Here is a 19,591-nt window from a genome sequence, read left to right on the forward strand (position 1 = left end):
TGGGGACAACCCATGAAAAGGCACAGTTTTTCTGTGAAATGGAATGTTTTCTATGAGGAATGGCAAGTCGGCCAACCTGACTAGAGGAAAAAGTGTGTCAAGGAGAGTTATGTTTAATAAACTTTGAAATAGAGGCTGGAGCCAGACTATGAGGGCTTTAAATGCTAAACAGAGGAGACTATATTTTATTCTAGGAGAAATAGGGAGCCAATGTATCTTCTTGAGCAGGGGAATAATATGACAAGATCTCTGCTTTACCAAGTGACAAAAAAAACGAGTCACTATGTTGATTGTTCACAAAAAAGTCAGTCTTCAGTAAACAAGATTTACAAAAGGTGGTCCCACTATATAGAAATGAATCTATCATCTTTTTGCAGCCATCTTTCTTAGTCACTCCTTGACTCTGAACTATATTATTTAAACTTGAGTTGAGAGATAACCAAATCAATAAATGCAAAAACACATCCAGTTAGAAAAGTCTAACAGTTTCTGAGCAGATTTCAGAGAAGAACAGCAGAGAAAAAGATTTCTCTTGATTAATGGAAACTGAGAAGGGAGAAAGAACTAATTTGTTTTGGCTTTTACTTGATAATTTATCAAGTTAGGCCCATATAATGTCATTAGAACCAGACATAAAAATCACATAATAAAAAATTGAATGCAATGATCTTAGGGAGAAAAGGCATATGGAAAATGTAGAATGCAAACTGGAGATGAATACAGCAACAAGAAACATTTAATGAAGATCCCATGGGAAAAGAAGATGTAGATAGACATATCCAAAGTGTTTTTAGAACATGTAGCGCCAAAGTAGAATAAAATTAATCTAAGAATTTTTGGATTGAAAAAAATGGCTCATCCTCCTACTTTAATGTCAGCTGTCAGGGAAATTCACTGCAGGATTAAACATAAAAAGATGGTATAGCACCATGTTAGCATTGTAAAATCACATGCTGGAACAATCACCAACTGATCAAATCCAGAGAGGCTAATATTCATGTACTTCCTTTTTTGCTTCTCCATCTGCAGAACAACATTAGAATCAAGAGCAAATACTGAGGGCTTTGAGATCAAGGGGGGAAAAATTACAGGTTTCTATATCAATATGGGACTAGTCGGCTATTAAATAAATCTACTGGTCTTAGAGGGATTGATTGATTTGTTGGAAACACTCATCTAGGAAAGATTTGGAGCTTATCTGTACTCTCTTTCCTGGTCAATAATTCTCAGACTCCTGAATTTTGGACCAATAGAACATCATAATGGGCATGCAATAAAACAGACAGTTCTCCTATAGGAAGATAGAGTTGTTTAATGAGAACTAGAAAGTTCATGGACTTCTGTGGAAATGTCTAGTATGGCATAAATATTTAATTTTATCAAAAATGATTTCAATGAATTGAAAATATATTTATTTAGCAATAACCCTATAGATGCAGACATATAACTATTCCCATAAAGAGGATGAAATTAGATTACAAATCAGTCTCTTAGGATCTTATTAGGCTTACTCAACTTGAGGTCACAAGATCCATCAGCTCTAAATCCAAAGCATAAAAATCTGAGGAAGAAAATTAGGAAGGACAAGAAAAAGAAAAGAGAGAAGATCAAGTTGTCTCCTGAGTGGCCATGATTGGGGATGAGGTGAAGAGAGAAGGAGAAAGGGAGAGGAGAGGAAAAGGGGAGAGGGAAAGGAAAAAGAGAAATAAAGAAATGGAAAGAGAAAGAGAGAGGGGGGAGGGAGAGAGAGAAAGAGAGAGGGAGGGAGAGAGAGACAGAGAGAGAGAGAGAGAGACAGAGAGAGAGACAGAGAGAGACAGAGAGAGACAGAGAGAGAGAGAGAGAGAGAGAGAGAGAGAGAGAGAGAGAGAGAGAGAGAGAGAGAGAGAAGATATGGAGAAAGACAGATAGAGATGAAGAGAGGCAGGGATAGAGAGACACAGAGAGCACAAAAAAAAAATGAACTGATCTTTCCACTATCTCTGGTCTAGTCAAGTCACGTGAAAAAGTCTAACAAGAATTATTTTCTCCCTTGCTGAGGTCTTGATTACCTCTTCCATATTTTTACTCAGTGTCAGATTTAGTAGTAATTGGCTCCATTTGGGAGAACTAAGGTGCTACTTTTTCTTAAGAAATAGGCCAGTTTTAAGATGAATGGATGTCCATCAGTTGGAGAATGGTTGGGTAAATTATGGTATATGAAGGTTATGGAATATTATTGCTCTGTAAGAAATGACCAGCAGGAGGAATACAGAGAGGCTTGGAGAGACTTACATCAACTGATGCTGAGTGAAATGAGCAGAACCAGAAGATCACAATACACTTCAACAATAATACTGTATGAGGATATATTCTGATGGAAGTGGATATCTTCAACATAAAGAAGATCCAACTCACTTCCAGTTGATCCATGATGGACAGAGGTAGCTACACCCAGAGAAGAAACACTGGGAAGTGAATGTAAATTGTTAGCACTACTGTCTATCTACCCAGGTTACTTATACCTTCGGAAGCTAATAATTAATGTGCAACAAGAAAATGGTATTTACACACATGTATTGTATCTAGGTTATATTGTAACACATGTAAAATGTATGGGATTGCCTGTCATCGGGGGGAGGGAGTAGAGGGAGGGAGGAGATAATTTGGAAAAATGAATACAAGGGATAATATTATAAATATATATATATATGATAAAAAATCATAAAAAAAAAGAAATAGGCCAGTTTTATATTAAGAAGATCCAATTATGAAAACAATAGAAAGTCAAACAATACTCCTGTCCAGACATATGAACTATTACTGTCCCTCTTTCCTGAGACCTGTTTTGACAGGATTTGTTCATGGTGTGGTATAGTGTATGAGTGTGTGTGTGTGTGTGTGTGTGTGTGTGTGTGTGTGTCTATGCACACGCGCTCAAGAGAGAGAGAATTTGTTATATACAAATAATTACTAGGAAAAGAAAGATATTTTATATCCCCATTCCAAATATTCCAGTTAGCTAGATGATAATAAGATGCTACTGGAGACATAATATTAAGTACCTCTTAACAGATCAATGAATAAAAATAACTTGCCTGATTTTTTTACACTAAACTAACCACTTGTTTCCCTAAATTTTTAAAACAGCTGGTGGTTTTGGCATCACGGAGACATAGCCACAGTTTTTACTGGAAAAGTATAGAACACTATAACATTTAATTTAGCTTTTAAGGCATTCACACAGACTTTGTCTTCCAATATCCATGGGTGACTGATTTTAAGGGAAGTGGTGCAGACTAATGAACTGAACCAAAGTTTTTGCTGCCTCCAACTCACTCGCTATATCAAGTTCCTTTGTAAATTATAGACAAGTCATTTATCTTTAAGGAAAACTTTCTACTCTGAAAAATCAAAACATCAGTTCTGTCAAATCCATAGGCAGAGAATTATCAGATGCCATAAGGAATTTCATGGATGCCCACACCTTTGGATGTAGTCCACTATCATATTCAGAAAGGATCAATAGAAGGTAGATGACTCCTATGCTTATCTGCTGCTCGTTGGCTATACCATACTCTAAAAGCAAGAAAGAGCCTCAACTTTTGTGGCATTTAAGGAACTTCTGGAAATTTTAAGGATTTTAGATCTGCACCAATTATTATTTTTTTTCCTGAGGCAATTGGGGTTAAATGACTTGCCCAGGGTCACACAGCTAGGAAGTGTGAAGTGTCTGAGGCTGGATTTGAACTTAGATCCTCCTAACTTCAGGGCTGGTGCTCTATCCACTGCACCAACTAGCTGCTCTGCCCCAATTATACTTAGAAATAAATCCTTCCTAGTCGTTCTTCCTTTCTGCTCCACCCCTAATCTAGTGACAATAGTTTCTTCTGTCCTGGATCATTAGGTTGAATACACACACCCTATAATTTACCTGTACCTCTATATACTATCACTGGTTGCCATTGACCCTGACTCGTACCTGAGCTAGAGGCTCTGTGAAACCATAAATGTATCTTCTTAATATGAAAGGGGAGATGTGCAGAGGCTAATCGAAAAAGTAGGTATCTCAGAGGGCATAATCAATAAATCCAGAGAATGTGCCGATCTTTGTAACTCTCTTTAACCATATTTCCTACTTATTTAAATGTAGTAGTCTCATAATTAGAGGTAGCCTGGTGATTCAGTGGATAGAACTTTAGGTCTACAATCAGGCAGTTCAAATCCTGCCACAGACACTTACTAGTCTGGACAAGTCACTTAATCTATGCCCTAGTCCACTGGAGAAGGATTGCAAGCTGCTCCAGTATCTTTCCCAAGAAAACCTCATGCAGAGTCATGAAGAATAACATGACAAAATGATTGCACAAGTCCAGTGATCCCAAAATGTGACATAATGTGCCTTTAGAATTTGTCACTTCCTCCAACAAAGTCTTTCAGTGCCTTTGGGAAGAACTAAAAATAAAAGGAGTCATTTCCTGTGCAAGGGTTAATAACAATATCCAGCACTGCAAAAATTCAGTTTATCCATTATAGACTCACAACAATATTACTCCTGCCTGAAGACTGGAGAATTGGACTAAAAATGTCAGAAGTACCAATAAGTATGTCTACTACCCACATGTTTGTTATTCTTGTACTTTAAGAGGGGGAAATAACTCTAATAGAGGAGATATAAACTAATAAATTTAATTCAATAAACAATTATTAAGTGCCTACTATGTGCAAGACAAGACAGCTAGGTGATATAGGGCCTGGAACTAGGAAGACTCATATTCATGAGTTCAAACCTTGTCTCAACACTTACCAGATATGTGATCCTGGGCAAGTCACTTAATTCTACTTGCCTCAGTTTCCTCATCTATAAAGTGAGTTGCAAAAAGAAGTGGCAAACCATTCAAGTATCTTTACAAAGAAAAACCCCAAATGAGCTCATAAAGAATCAGATATGACTGAATAACAACTGAACACCAACAATGTTTAAGACTTTATGTGAGCAAGGGTACAAAAACAAAATAGAGGATCCCTGCCCTTGAGTAGCTTACATTTCACCTAGGTGATATATGTACAGGCAAAATATAACCAAAGGGATCAAAAATAATTTCTAGAGAGAGAGAACCCTGATCTTCATGGCCATCAGGAAAAGTCCCATATAAGAAGTTGTACCTGCACTGAGAATTCTAAGAACCATATGTGAAGAGAAAGATACATTCCAGTCATGAGGAATCATCTGTACAAAGATGTGGAGTCAAGAGATTGAATGTTATATATGGGGAACAGCTAGAATTTTCCAGTATAACAGGAACAGATGATGCATAAAGAGAAATAATACGAAATAAGACTAGAAAAAAATAAGAGGGAGTCAGATTGTGAAATATTGTGAAAATATTAGAATGAAGAGTTTGTATTTTATCCTAAAAACTATAGGAAGCCAATAAAAAATTTTGATTAGAGTAATGGTGTATTCAGATTTCTGTTTTATGAATATCAGTTTTACAACTGTGTAAAGAATGGGATTGGAAAAAGAGATAGATTGGAATGGAGGGATAATATAAGAGGTTATTACTATAGTTTAAGTGAAATTGAATGAAGATAAAGGGGTAAATGTGAAAATTAAATTGTCAAGTATTACAGAGGTGTTCTAATGGTAGGATGCTACTTATATATCACATGATAACATCTCATTTATTATTCTAGAACTTCATATGCATATTAAGAATGTTATACATAGTTTTTAAAAAGATTATATGATATTTTAAAGTATATTTTGTTGGCTTTTTATGCAGAGTGGATCATTTTTGGATTTCATAGAGTTGACAAGCTTGATCAATGAGATTAACAAATTTTCAGACACTCCAAAACTGAGAGAATTAGCTGAATGAAAGAATTAGAATTCCAAAATATCCCAGTAGATTAAAATATTGGGCTACCATTGTGACACTTAATCAAGAAAAATATAAAATCCTGCTCTGTTGTTCAAAAATTCAATCTCATAAATATAAGATGGGAGAAACATGGTTAGTTAGACAGCAGTTTGAAAATGTTCTGGGACTCCTAGTGAACTATAAAATCAATATGAGTTAGTAATGAAATAATGGCTAAGATTACATAATAATTCCAAATGCTACCAAATGCTTTACATACATGATTTTGTCTCATTCGATCTTTACAATAACCCTTTAAGGTAAATACACATTGCCATTTCACAAATGAGGGATTAAGGCTCATAAAAATTAAATTATTTGCCCAAGTTCACATATATGATTGGTGCCAGAGAGAGGACTGCAGCCCAAGTCCAACCAGATTTTGTTCTGTCATTATCAAAAATACTAAGGTGAGTTTAGGTTCTATAGGAGAGTTTTACAAGCCAAAATGAAAGTGATGGTATATGTTAACTGTTAACACAACACAAGTTTCTGGGTACCACATTTTAGGAAGGTTATTTGTTGATAAACCAAAGAGCATCGAGAAGAAAATAAATGGATAATAAAGGAGCTTGGGATCATGCTATAAAACTGATAAAACATCACAGAATGATATTTAGAACTGAAAGAAAACTTCATTGTTACCTAATCCCACACACACATTTTATAGGGCAGAAACTGAGTCTGAGAGAGATCAAGTAATGTTCATAAACTCATACAGGTGATTAATGGTAGAACTGGGATACAGCACCAATTCTTCTGACTATAAGTCCAGAGTTCTTTTTTTATTATGTCACAGTTGGAAAAAAAACTGGATATACTTAGCTTACAGAAGAAAAGATTTAGTTAGGACTATGACTATATTCAAACATTTTCAGAGTTGTTATAAAAAGGAATTATCTTTGTTCTTTAAAAAACTCAGAGCAATGCATAGGTTTCATGGAGAGGCAGATTTAGGGATGATATAAGCAAATTTTTCCTAACCATCAGAGCTTCACAAGAATCTATATGTCCTAAAATAATTATAGCTTTGCAATGGCAAAGAACTGGAAATTGGATCAATTGAGGAATGATACAAGTTGTAGTATATGATTGTGATGGAATATTATTGTATTTCCAAGAAATAATGAAGAGTGAAATGAGTACAACCAAGGGAACATTGTATATAATAATAACAATATTGTTTTAAGAAAAACTTTGGGTGACTAGGTCATTTTGACAGCTATGCACAATTAACTATAAAGGCCCAATGAGGGAAGACATTATCTACATCCAGAAAAAAAAATGGATAAATAGAACTATGTATAGAATGGTTTTATGTGCACACACACATATTTATATCTAATGATAGCCATCTCTAAAGTAGGAGTGAGGGAATAAAAAGGAGGAAAAAAAAGTTATATAACTTTATTACATATTTAAAAGAAATAGCATATTATACATAATGGATTTGCAGTTTCATGAAAAATCATCTTTTTTTCTATTTTACTATATTGTGGAATTGCTTGTTTTATTTCTTAAGTTCAGAGTAAATTTTTTTTAGAAATAAAAATGGAAAATAATGGGAAAATTGGAGGAGGATGGGAAAAAATTTAAAGTTCATCAATTAGTTAATGAATTTCCTCTTATAGGAAGTCAAGTGAGGACTAGATAATTTGTTGCAGATGTTGTAGAAGGGACTTTTTATGGATATATTGGAGTAGATGTTCTCTTAAGTCCTTTTTAAGTCTAGGGATCCATGATTATACTTTTTCTTAACTTTTAAAAAAAAAAAAAAACTACTATAGGAATGTCCATCAATTGGGAAATGGTTGGGCAGCTAGGTGGCGCAGTGGATAGAGCACCAGCCTTGAATTCAGGAGGACCTGAGTTCAAATGTGATCTCAGACACTTAGCATTTTCTAGCTGTGTGACCCTGGGCAAGTCACTTAACCCCAGCCTCAGGGGGGGGAAAAAAAGAAATGGCTAAAAACATTGTGGTATATGACTGTGATGGGGATACTACTATGCTATAAGAAATGATGATTTTAGACAAACATGGAAAAATTTGTACAAAATAATGAAAAGTGAAATGAGACAAACAAAAGAACATTGAATACAGTAATAGCAATACTGTTTTAAGAACGACTTTGAATGAGTAAGGTATTTTGTCTGTTATAAATACCCAAATTAACTGTAAAGGACATATGAAGAAAGACATTCTGCAACCTGAGAAAAGAACTGATAAACTGATAAAGTATGTAAATAATAATTTACACACACACACACACATACATATATGTATATATATATATATACATATATACATACATATGTATTTTGTCTAATGGCAGCCATTTCTGGGAAGAAGAGGAGGGAAGAAAAAAAATTAAAAAGAAATTGACATAATTTTGTTGCATATTATTTGAAAGGAATAGAAAATTGTGCATACTAGAGTGACAGTTTCGTATACAATCATCTTTTTATTTTAATATATTATGAAAATATTTGTTTTATTCCACAAATAAAAAATGAAATATAAAAAAACAATAAACAAATCAAAAGTCATTAGGTCAAACAGGATCTTGAAACCATAATGTATTTCTAATTTCAAGGACTCTGTAAAGTTCTAGATGGCAATAAATCTGGTCATTTATATAAGGACACCTATATTCCTCTAGACAAGCAATGAGAAGCTTTGCTAAAGCTTTTCATAGATGTTGGCCAGAAAAAGTACAGAGATATTGATAACATGTATCTACCATTTATCATGTTGTACAATGCAAGAACTATCTTTTCCTAGGAAATTAATGCCATTATACATCCTTACTACACAATGCTATTGTTTCTAGTACCATGCTTCCTTTTGCTGTCCCCTTGCACCCTAACTATATAAAAAATGTACTCATTCATGGCTCAAGATCAAACTTTAGCTACTATTCACAGTATTAAAGCATGAAGCGCACATTCACAAAATTTGATTCTAATTACATTTCCATGGTGTAGTGACAAGAGCACAAGATTTAAAATCAGAGAATCCGGTTTCAATTCCATGTCCTTCTTAAAATGATCAGATCAGATTAGCATTTTTAGTGATACCACATAGCAGAACTTGAGTGAACGTGGCTTTGAATATTGCTTCTGACTTATTAGCTGTGTCACTTTGGCCAATTCACCTTTCTGTCCCTTAGTTCCCCCAGCTATACAATGACATGATTTTTAAGGTCCCTTCCAGATTTAAATCCATTGAGGCTATGATGCTATGACAAATTCTTTGAGACTTAATTATTCATTCAATTAACAAGTACTTATTAGAGTCAAACACTATGCAAGGGAATAAAAAGACAAAAGAAAAATCAATCTTTGCCCTCAAGAAACTTTCTTGGGAAGGAAAATAATGTGTAGACAAAAATGTAAATAGAAAACATGTACAAAATTAATGGAACAATGGATAAGAATGTCAGACTTGAAGTCAATTTTTCTGAATTCAAATCTAGCCTCAGACATCTATTAGTGGTGAACCTGGCAAGTCACTTAACCCAGTTTGTTTCATTTTCATCTTCTGTAAAATGAGCTGAAGAAGAAATTGGCAAAGTACTCCAGTATCTTTAATAAGAAAATCCAAATGAGGTCATGAAGAGTTGGGCATGACTAAAATGACTAAAAAACAACAATATGATGGAGAAAACCATAACAAGTGTGTGGGATCAAGAAAGATCCTGTTCACATTAGTAGAGCTTAGAAAGAAACTAGCTATTTTGGGAGGGGGAGGTGGGAACAAGGGGCAATATATTTCTGGCTGGGGGATCAGCCAATGGAAATGTTCAAAGACTGACAGTTGAAATGCTGTGTACATACAACAGCACATAGTCTGTTTTGGTTAGAATATGGAATGTATGAAAAAGAAGACTATGAGACTTCACGGTCTTTAAAGATAGTCTGAAGTGACAAATTTTAAAAGTCAGTTAAATTTGTACTTTGTCTTCTAGGTAATAGTGAACCATCAGAGTTTCTTGAGCACAGAGTGACATGGTCAAATAAGAAATATCACTTTGGTAGCTATGTGGACAATAGAATGTAAAAAAGATACACCTAAGACAGAAAGTCCAGTTAGAAGTTTACTGAAATAGTATAGACAAGAAGTAATGAGCATCCAAACTAGGTTGACGATCATGTGAGAAAGGAGACAAATAAGATAAAAGTTGGGGATTTCCTAGTAAAGTGAAAATTACTGTCTGCATTTCAATTCAGGAAGATATGCCTAGAAAATGATTTCTTGGTAATCATAATTCTAAGTTCCCAGAGAGATCATAGGGTAGAAGAGAAAGAGTTGTAGATTTGTCAACTGTCACTCAGACACCCACTAGTATACTTGGTCAGCTGGCTTTCACACAGGAAAAACCAGTGGCTACTGGAGCTGTCCATAACTGGTTGAGAAAGAGGAACAAGGAGGACAAGGGTAACCTAAAATGACACTTTAATATGGATATGCAAAGTGTGTTACATACATTATCTCACTTGGTTCCCATAACATTGTAAGAAAGGAGACACAATATTAGCTCCATTTTATAGATCAGGAAATTGACATTCAGAGAAGGTGATTTGTCCAGTATCATATAATAATAATTGTCAGAGGTAGAATTTGAATAAAAGGCTTCTTGATTCCAGGTTCACTATAGAATAATGCTCTCAACATAGAGAAGTTATCTATTCTTTCTGAACCCCAATTTCCTCATGTATAAAATGAGGATAATTACATTTTCCCTTCTCATTTAACAGGATTTTTGTGAACATCAAAATATCATTTTGTAAACATCAAAAAAAAAAATGTATAATCTCTTAAAGTACAGAGCAATGGACAAATTTAAGTAACAAATTTTGCCAATGCAAGTTGTTATTATTACTAATGCATAGAGCAGTAAATGACTAATTAAACTAAAGAGTATCAGTATCAGCTAAATAACAAATCACATTTGTTCATTCATAAATTTATTTCTTGAATTTCTCTCTCCTGGTTACATTTTTGAATCTCAAATCCCAAAGAGTTTCTTGAAGCTGAAAAGGTTACAGTATCTTTAATGCAAGACAAGAATAAATTCAGTAAATTCATTTTCACCTTTTCAGTATTCTACTTCTCCCTTAGTAAAAGGTATATTCAAAATTTTGTCATACATCTTTTTTAAACAGCCAATTTCTGCCATGCCAAAGCCTCCCTCAAGGCTTAACTTATATAGCATGCCCGGCATTGACAGGAGTGAAGTTCAATCACTAGACAGTATGCTGTATTTAGTAAGTGGGAGAGGATATTAGAGAGAATGCCAAAACTCTAGATCCTGATTGCCCCACTCTTATAGTGATGTTTTGTCATTTTTCAAACCCCTGAAGGCAACCTGTAAAAATTTGCCTATGGCTGTTTCCAATGAATATATCCAGGTGAGGGCTAGAATACAACAGGGAGAAATTTTTTTTTCAGAATTACTAATAAGCTTTACTTAGAAAGTGCTTTTCTTGATCTCACAAGTTCATCTTTACAATAACTCTCAGGATGAAAGCAGGTTATTTCTGAAAAGATTAGCAGAAAGTAAACCATAATCCAAACCCTCTCTCTCTCTCTCTCTCTCTCTCTCTCTCTCTCTCTCTCTCTCTCTCTCTCTCTCTCTCTCTCTCTCTCTCAGAGGCTGAATTTAGCTTTCAGTTTTTGTCCCTGCAGAAATTGGCTGGTCCTCCAATAAATGGTGACTTATCCCTTTTATACTTCACATAGCACTTTATTTTGAATCTTTCTCATTCATTTATTATGTATTGTTTTCCTTTAGTGTTATCTATGTTTGTATCTTGCCTCCCTACTATACTTTAAGTTCCAGGTAGACAAGAACTAGGTCTTATTTAAACTTTGTATAGACTGCAGGACTTAGAACCATGCTCTGTGTACAATATCCACTTGGATACTGTAATCAAGTAAAATTCCATACCATGCCCCATCCTCTCTGAAAGCTCCCATAATGCCCCAATTTTAACCCTCTAGCTCTCTCCAAGACATTGTAGAATCATTCACAAGTATATAACTTTTGACAATGGTCCCCTATCTAGAAGCTCTTTTCTTTTCTGCCTGTCCAAATTCTACACACACTCTAAATTCTGCTCAAATGACTCTTCCTCCATTGTTTTCTTCAGCCATCATTTCCAATATGCAAGTCTCCTTTTCTTTTTTTCTTAGATTAAATATGTACAATTCTTTTAAACATATTTGTCATATTGTGCAAGAAAAATCAGATAAAAACATGAAAAAAACACAAGAAAGACAAAAAACAAGTAAACAAAAAAAATTATAAAAAGGTGAAAATACTATGTTTTGGGATCCACATTCAGGATCCCCACTTCTCTCTCTGGATGTAGATGGCATTTTCCATTCCAATTTTATTAAAACTGCTTTGAATCATCTCATTATTAAAAAGAATCAAGTCCATCACATAATCTTGCTATTATGGTATATAATATTTTCTTGGTAATTCTTTCCAATGATCTGCTGATCATTTCTTAGAGAACAATAGTATTCTATGACATTCATACCCATGACTTTTTCATCCATTCTATTGAAGTATCCACTCAATTTCTAGTTCCTTGACACTTCAAAAAGGGATGTTACAAACATATTTGTGCATTTAGGTCCTTTCCCCTCTTTTATGATCTCTTTGGGATACAGACCCAGTAAAGACACTGTTGGATCAAAAGGTACACACAGTTCGATAGTTTTCAGTTTGTCATAGTTTCAAATTGTTCTCCAGAATGGTTGGATCATTTCACAACTCCACCAACAATATATTAGTATCCCAGTTTTCCCACATCCCTTCTAATATTTATCATTATCTTTTCTTATCATATTAGCCAAGTTGAGAGGTGTAAGGTAGTACCTCAGAGTTGTTTTAATTTGCATTTCTCTAATCAATAGTGTTTTAGAGCATTCTTTCATATGACTAGAAATGACTTTAATTTCTTCATCTGAAAATTGTCTGTCCATATCTTATGACCATTTATCAATTGGAGAATGGCTTGTATTCTTGTAAATTATAAATTCTATATATTCTCGAAATAAGGCCTTTATCAGAAACACTAGGAAGCCTCTTTTTTCTAAGTTCCAATGCCACTTAATTGCTTACCCCATAGAATAGAATGATGAAAAAGATTTTATGGATCATCTAGTGCACCTCTCTTATTTTACAGATGAGTAAATTGAGGCCCAAAATACACTGCAAAGAGCCTTCAGCTAGAATCAATAATCCTGGGTTTGAGAAACTGTAAAAAATAATTATGATCATCATAATAATATTTATCATTTATATAGTGTTTTAAGATGGCAAAGTGTTTTTACAAATATTACTTCATTTGTTCCTCACAACAATACTGGAAAATAAGTGCTATTATTATCTTCATTTTACATATAAGGAAACAGAGGCTAAATACTGCACAGTAAGTAATTTATTCAATAGTATTTGCATTTTTTAAAGGACCATTTAAAATAAGAATGTTTTAAGGCCCAAAGAGAGGGTGCAAAAGAGAAAGAATAAATAGGTTCTGGTTGTTCTTTCATTACAGAAAATCTAGCTCAACACCCCTGGGATTCTGTCATGTAATTCTGTCATTGCTTTGAATCTAATGAATCACTCCACAAATATTTATCAAGTCCTTGAGTTAATAAGTCACTATGCTAACTGTTGTGGGGGATACAAAGAAAGATCAGATGCAGTCCCTGCCATCTCTAAATTAATGGTAAGCTAAGGTGAAATACAAGTGTCCAATCTATCATTTGTTCAAATACAGCCTGTCTTAGAGACTCTCCTCCAACTAAGGCACACTAAATCTCCTTAAGCTTTTCTACCATTCCCTTGCCTTACACTGACTTTGATGTAGGCTCAGTTTTCATGTATACATAAGATGAAATTTTAATAACATGATAAAAGAAGAGGAACATCATGAACAATGTCCGAAAAATCACTATTTAGCAACTGCTTTTACAAAAGTAAAGTTCAAATAATAAGTTCAAAAGTCTATAAGCACAAAGCATACCTAGTTTATTTTCAGTCCAGTTTCAACCAAAGAATTATTCTCCAAATGGCCTTCTTTTCTTATCATACACTGTGATCCTCTTCAATATTTCTATGATCACATAAAAAAGCACTACATCTAATAATGCAGATCAAAACTAATTCATGCATAGTCATCCTGTGTGGCTTATTCATGTTGGCCTATAAATCCTTCACAGAAGATTCATCTAATGCAATGTACCTTTCTCTAGATTTCTTGACTTTCCGTGGATATATAGATCAGGTAGATGAATTCTCATTCTGATTCTCATGATATAATCAGGCTCATCCTTTTTATTTTTTGGTCACTCATCTCTCCAGTGAATCCTTTATGCCCTTTCTCCTAAACAATTTTTTTGCAATATTTTGTAGTCTGCTTAAACCTACCATGTGCTTCTTCATGGGCATTTGTGTGGTAGTCAACATTAATTCTTGGGAAACTGTGGAATTCCATGACTCAAGGCCAGAATGCATCACCATAAGAATATAGCTAGTTAAAAATATCATAAAGCACTTTAACATTGGAAAAGACCCTAAAGTTCCTCTACTCCACTCCCTTTTTTAGTATCTTTTCCAGAAATAAAATCTGCCATTGTAATTTTCCTTCTTATGACTCTAGCTTTGTCTCAGAAGTGGCTTAAGAACAGAGTGTGGTTCATTTGTCAACAGACATTTAGTCATTTTCTGCCCTTGAGCTTTGATACACACATGTTATGTTTCTTAGAGTCGTGACTATTCCAATTTGTATCACAAAAATGCTAAGCTGCTTTTGTTTGGCTTCTTGATTCATTTTAAGCATGAACTTGATGCCATATTTCAGGAGAAAGGGAAAACTTCCATAAAATAAATAGCCTTCCCATTTTGGGTCTGAAAATTACTAAATGTGGATTCTTTCCCATATTTAAATTTTGAATAATAGAATAAAAGACTACCCATTCAGATAACAGCATCCTCTTCTCCCATGCTTGAAGGGGGGAGGGAGAGAGAAGAAGAGGGAATAAGTTTCAAAATGAAGCAAATTTTTCCATCTAAAGGAGAAAAACAGTTATATTCATCTGTGTTACTTTATCCCAACTACTTTTTGTACATGTATATAATATGATAGATGGGCTCATATCCAGTATTTATATAAGCATATAAATAATCTATGACTTATATTCAACATTTTCAAATAATGATACTAGCTGAAAATTAAGAAATTATAGCATGGGAATAATAAAGGCATCTACCTCCCAGGATTATTATGAAGAATAGTTGAGGAAATAATTGCAAAATGTTTAACACAAGTACCTGGTACATGGTAAATTTTATATCAAAACTAGGGTTTGGGTAATAGTAGTGGTGATGGTGGTAATGATAATAGTAGTAATAGTTGTAATAGTAGTAGTAGTAGTAGTAGTAGTAGTAGTAGTAGTAGTAGTAGTAGTAATAGTAGTAGTAGTTCTCAGACAAAAGACACCACACAATCTTTCACTAGAACCATACTTGAACCCTTTCTAATTTTGTAGATTTTCCAGACCTGGTTTAGCCTTGGAGAGCCCTATCATTTCCATATTTGGCAGTGGAAGAACACTTTGTGAGAAAATATTGTGTACACAGATAACTAATAGAATCTACAATATAAAAATACAACCTAATGGATAAAAAGAAAATGTTTTAGAAATTTAGAAGAGTTTAGCTTTTACTCAGAAGGTGATGTAAATGCCTAACGTAAATTTCTCTTTTCAGCTTAAACTACTCTTACTTTTCCCTTCCTCTGGTTAAAATGTAGATAGCCTCTTTAAATTTAGCTTGGGCTAGACACTTACTATCTGTGTTATAATGTGTTATGTCTGTTTGCCTCAGTGAAAAATGAGAATGGTCTACCATCACTCATGCATGAGCCTGTCTCTGCTTAGAAGCAGACAAATAACAGTATTTATTAAGCATCCTCTACATACCCATTCATCACAGTGTAGTATAGAGTATTATTATATAGGAAGCTAAGGTCTTTTCCTTCAGGAGCTTTCATAAGAAAGAATGAACATACTTGAATAGGAAATATACACGTTAAGATATTTATAACTTATTAGTACTCTGTCTAGTGGACCAGAAAATAATGATGATAGAATTAGTCATTCATGCTTAGATTACTCAAAGCTATATTTTCTTTATTGTGTCATAGACAGTTCATCATTATGTCACTCATATATCTTAAAAATAGCTCCTGTTTTCTCCAATATATTTACTATATCTGTGCAAGCTTCCTAAAGGTTAAATGAAGACCTTTTGGGGTTACATTAAAGATAAGCAATTCTGCATGTCTGACTGGTGTTAATTTTTTAAGTTTGAACTTGAGGAAAAATAATTTAACAAGAAGTACCTCTAAACAGAATAATCTTTCTACATACATATTAACAGGTTGAAGTGATTATGAGGTCTAAGTATCTGCTGTCTATAACCTTGATGGATAAATTAAGTGCTTTCATTGAGCACAGCACTATAGCACTCCTGATTATTCCCTTTCCACTCAATTAAAGAAATAAAGTTTCCCTCTAAAAGGCCTGTTCTCGTCTGAGCTTCTTTTTGGATGTTTCCCTTGGGTATCTTTTTGGAGAAGCTGCATGTATAAAATTATGAGATTTTCTGCTAATATTTCAATCCTACCCAAATTCGTAGTGAATCATAGTTGGTCATTTGGAAATATGCTATCTCTAGGCAATGGAGTTTAGAGTCCTTTTCTCTGAGAAGGTCAGTCAAGGTAATAGTAAAAATCTGCTCTTATGCCTGAGAATATTGTGCTTGAGGGTATTATCAGGTACTTTTGTGGCAATGATGTTGAGCCTCTACCCATATTCTACACCAATGGCCTATAGGTCAGATGAATTCAAATGTTCCAAAAAAAGTTCAATGGGAAAAGAAGAGGAAGAAATAGTTTAACCTGCAGCAAGAGGAATTCAGGTTTCACAACCTAGTGTCTGATTTGTCTCTAGTAAAATTGGCCAGATGGAAATAAAGTCGACAGAAAGGAAAGAGGGTTGGAACTGGTATTCTGAAATCTAGTAATAGTGATTTGATAGGAAGAAAATACATTTTAATTTAGGTAGCTTACATGGTGCTTCCTAGGGAAGCTGCTCGAGGGATAAGAGCAGCAGTTGCTTTCTCATTAAAAGAAAATAGGAAAATGAATAAAATAACTACTAATCCAAAACCCAAATGAAATTAGAGAAATATTATAGAACTAGTCCTAGTTAAACACACATGATGTACAGAGAAAAGCAGACTTCTCTAATGAAACATGATTCACCTAATTAAGAAATGGGAACATCAACATACAAACACCAACATCCAAATACATACCTACACACACCCAAACTTTCCATGCTTTATCAGCATGAACTCATGAGCACTTACACTAAATAAAACATCAATAGTTTCCTAAGATTTTACAGAGAACATTGACAGCTTTCCCCTTTTTACTCGAAATAGCTCTGCCATCCTGCCATTTGTGTCTCTGACATTTTTGCTCATATTGCATACCATTAATAAATTGGTGAGAAAGGCTTTTTTTTCTATGCATTTATTTCAGCAGTTTACTCCAGCCTGCTGAAGTCATGAATCCAACCAAGCAGATATGCATAAAACATGTATGAGTTCACAAGAGGGAAACTTACCTGCCAATGAGTAAGAACTCTCCCACAACTCCCAGACGTTTCATGGCACTCAGGAGCCCTCTGACCGTCATTCCTTCACAGAAACAAACCACCACTCTGGCCTTGGGTAATCTCTCCCGGAGTTTGCGCAAGAGTCGATCGAAGCTTTTCTCCCCAGAATTGCTATAGATTTTGTCTGAGTGAGCAATACATAGGCCTTCCTGGGCAGCCAGTTCTTTGAAAGCATCCATTCCACTTTCCCCATAATTTCCTAATCAAAAATAAATGATAAATGTTTATAAGCAGTAAGTAAAACATAGTTCTATGTTGTACCCCCCACCCCACCCTGCCCACTTCTGACTCAGTTTCTCTGAAGACTTAGTTAAAATCCTCCCTATTCCTGGTTTTCCCAATATTCTCTTTCTCCTCCTCCTTCTCCTCTCCTCTCTCAAATTGTCTTCCTTCTATTCCATATATATCACATGTGTATATAGTTATTTAAATCTTGTCTCCCGTGTTAGAATATGAACTTCTTGAGGACAGGGATGCTTTTTGCCTTTGTTTGTATGCCCAATGCTTAGCCCATGGTAAAGGTATAATAGATGTGCAACTAATCAATTGTCTAAAACTGGAATAGATTCACAAGACTTTCAAATTCTACAGATGTATATGTTGTTTCCTCTTCAACCAATTAGAGTAAGGTTCTACTATACTAATCTTCCAACCCCACTTGCTTCCTCTCTATTAGTTCTTTCTTTCATGCCCTATTTTAATTAAATAAATAGAAATATATATATATATACATATATATATGTACATATAAATAATTTTACATATGTATACCTGTTTATGTCTAATAGGACTCCTCTTTAGGACAGAGAAAGGGAAAAATAAAAAAAAGTTTATATGATAATTTTGTCATATTTAAAAGGAATATCAAATTATGCATGCTAAGTTTGCAGTTTCATATACTATCATCTTTTTATTGTATAATGTTATGAAAACTTTTATATCCTATACATTAAAAATACATTTTTTCTTTAAAAATGGAATAGGTTTCACTGATTCCAGAATATTAAAATAGGAATTCACCTCAAAAGTTAATTGGCCCAAGCTATCTTTGGACAAAAAGTTTTTCTACAACATTCCTCATCAAATGATTGGTCTTTAGTTTTCACTTGAAAACCTGAATGGATGAACTCATGATTTTCCCAAGCAGATCATTTCACTTTTAGATAATCCTAATTGTTAAAATATTTTTCATGGTACAAATTTGATTCTTGACAACTTTTGAACATTGCTCCTAGTTCTGACCTCTGGGGGCAATCTGAAAAAGTTTTATCCCTCTTAGTTTAATGTTCACTTAAGCTAATTCTTAAAGATAGAATTCAGATCTTTGTGTGGATAGATATAGATGAAGCAAGATAGTTGCAGGCAAGAAAAATGTATGAAAGTAAAAGTAAAGAGACATAAATGGAATAAGGTATTGTGGGGTTATTGTGGGGGTAAAGACAGGGAAGAGAAGTACATAGTGAATTGATAAGTGACTAAGAGAAATTAAACAATAACTCAAAGAATCTTGATATTTACAGCTGGAAAGAATCTTTTGAGCTAAATAATTGTTGAAGATTTGAATTGTAAATAATTTATTTTCAAGTAATAGAGTAAGAGAGAATTTGAAATTAATCCAATACCAAATTAGACTACAAGAGGTTACAAATACACTACAGATATTCTAGAACTGAATAAAAGATTAGACCAAAATGTGAGACACTTAACAGACAGATGAAAATAGAAGTTCCTAAGGAATTTTGAAAAGAAAATAAAAGAGACAGATATAAAGAGCTATCTCTAAAGGGATGAATCAAGAATAAAAATATTGAAAACATGCGTCCTAAGTAAAAATATATTTATAAAGAAGAAAGAAATTTGTTAGGAAAGATTGATGAAGCTATAAATGAGATTTATTGATCAAGCCATGAGTTGGTACACAAAT

The 19,591-nt window shown here is 34.0% G+C and overlaps 1 protein-coding gene across 4 annotated transcripts in view; it reads right to left on the minus strand.

Moving 5' to 3' along the window:
- The window catches only part of GRM1 (glutamate metabotropic receptor 1), a 438,388-nt gene that overhangs the window by 308,981 nt on the left and 109,816 nt on the right, over nucleotides 1–19,591 (minus strand). For all 4 annotated transcript variants that reach the window (XM_074309606.1, XM_074309607.1, XM_074309609.1 and 1 more), the window contains exon 3: nucleotides 17,617–17,866. In XM_074309606.1, the coding sequence (XP_074165707.1) occupies nucleotides 17,617–17,866 (250 nt within the window). The remainder of the gene's footprint in view (nucleotides 1–17,616; nucleotides 17,867–19,591) is intronic.

This window comes from Sminthopsis crassicaudata, chromosome 4 (assembly GCF_048593235.1).
Source record: "Sminthopsis crassicaudata isolate SCR6 chromosome 4, ASM4859323v1, whole genome shotgun sequence".
In the NCBI taxonomy this organism is placed as follows: Eukaryota; Metazoa; Chordata; class Mammalia; order Dasyuromorphia; family Dasyuridae; genus Sminthopsis; species Sminthopsis crassicaudata.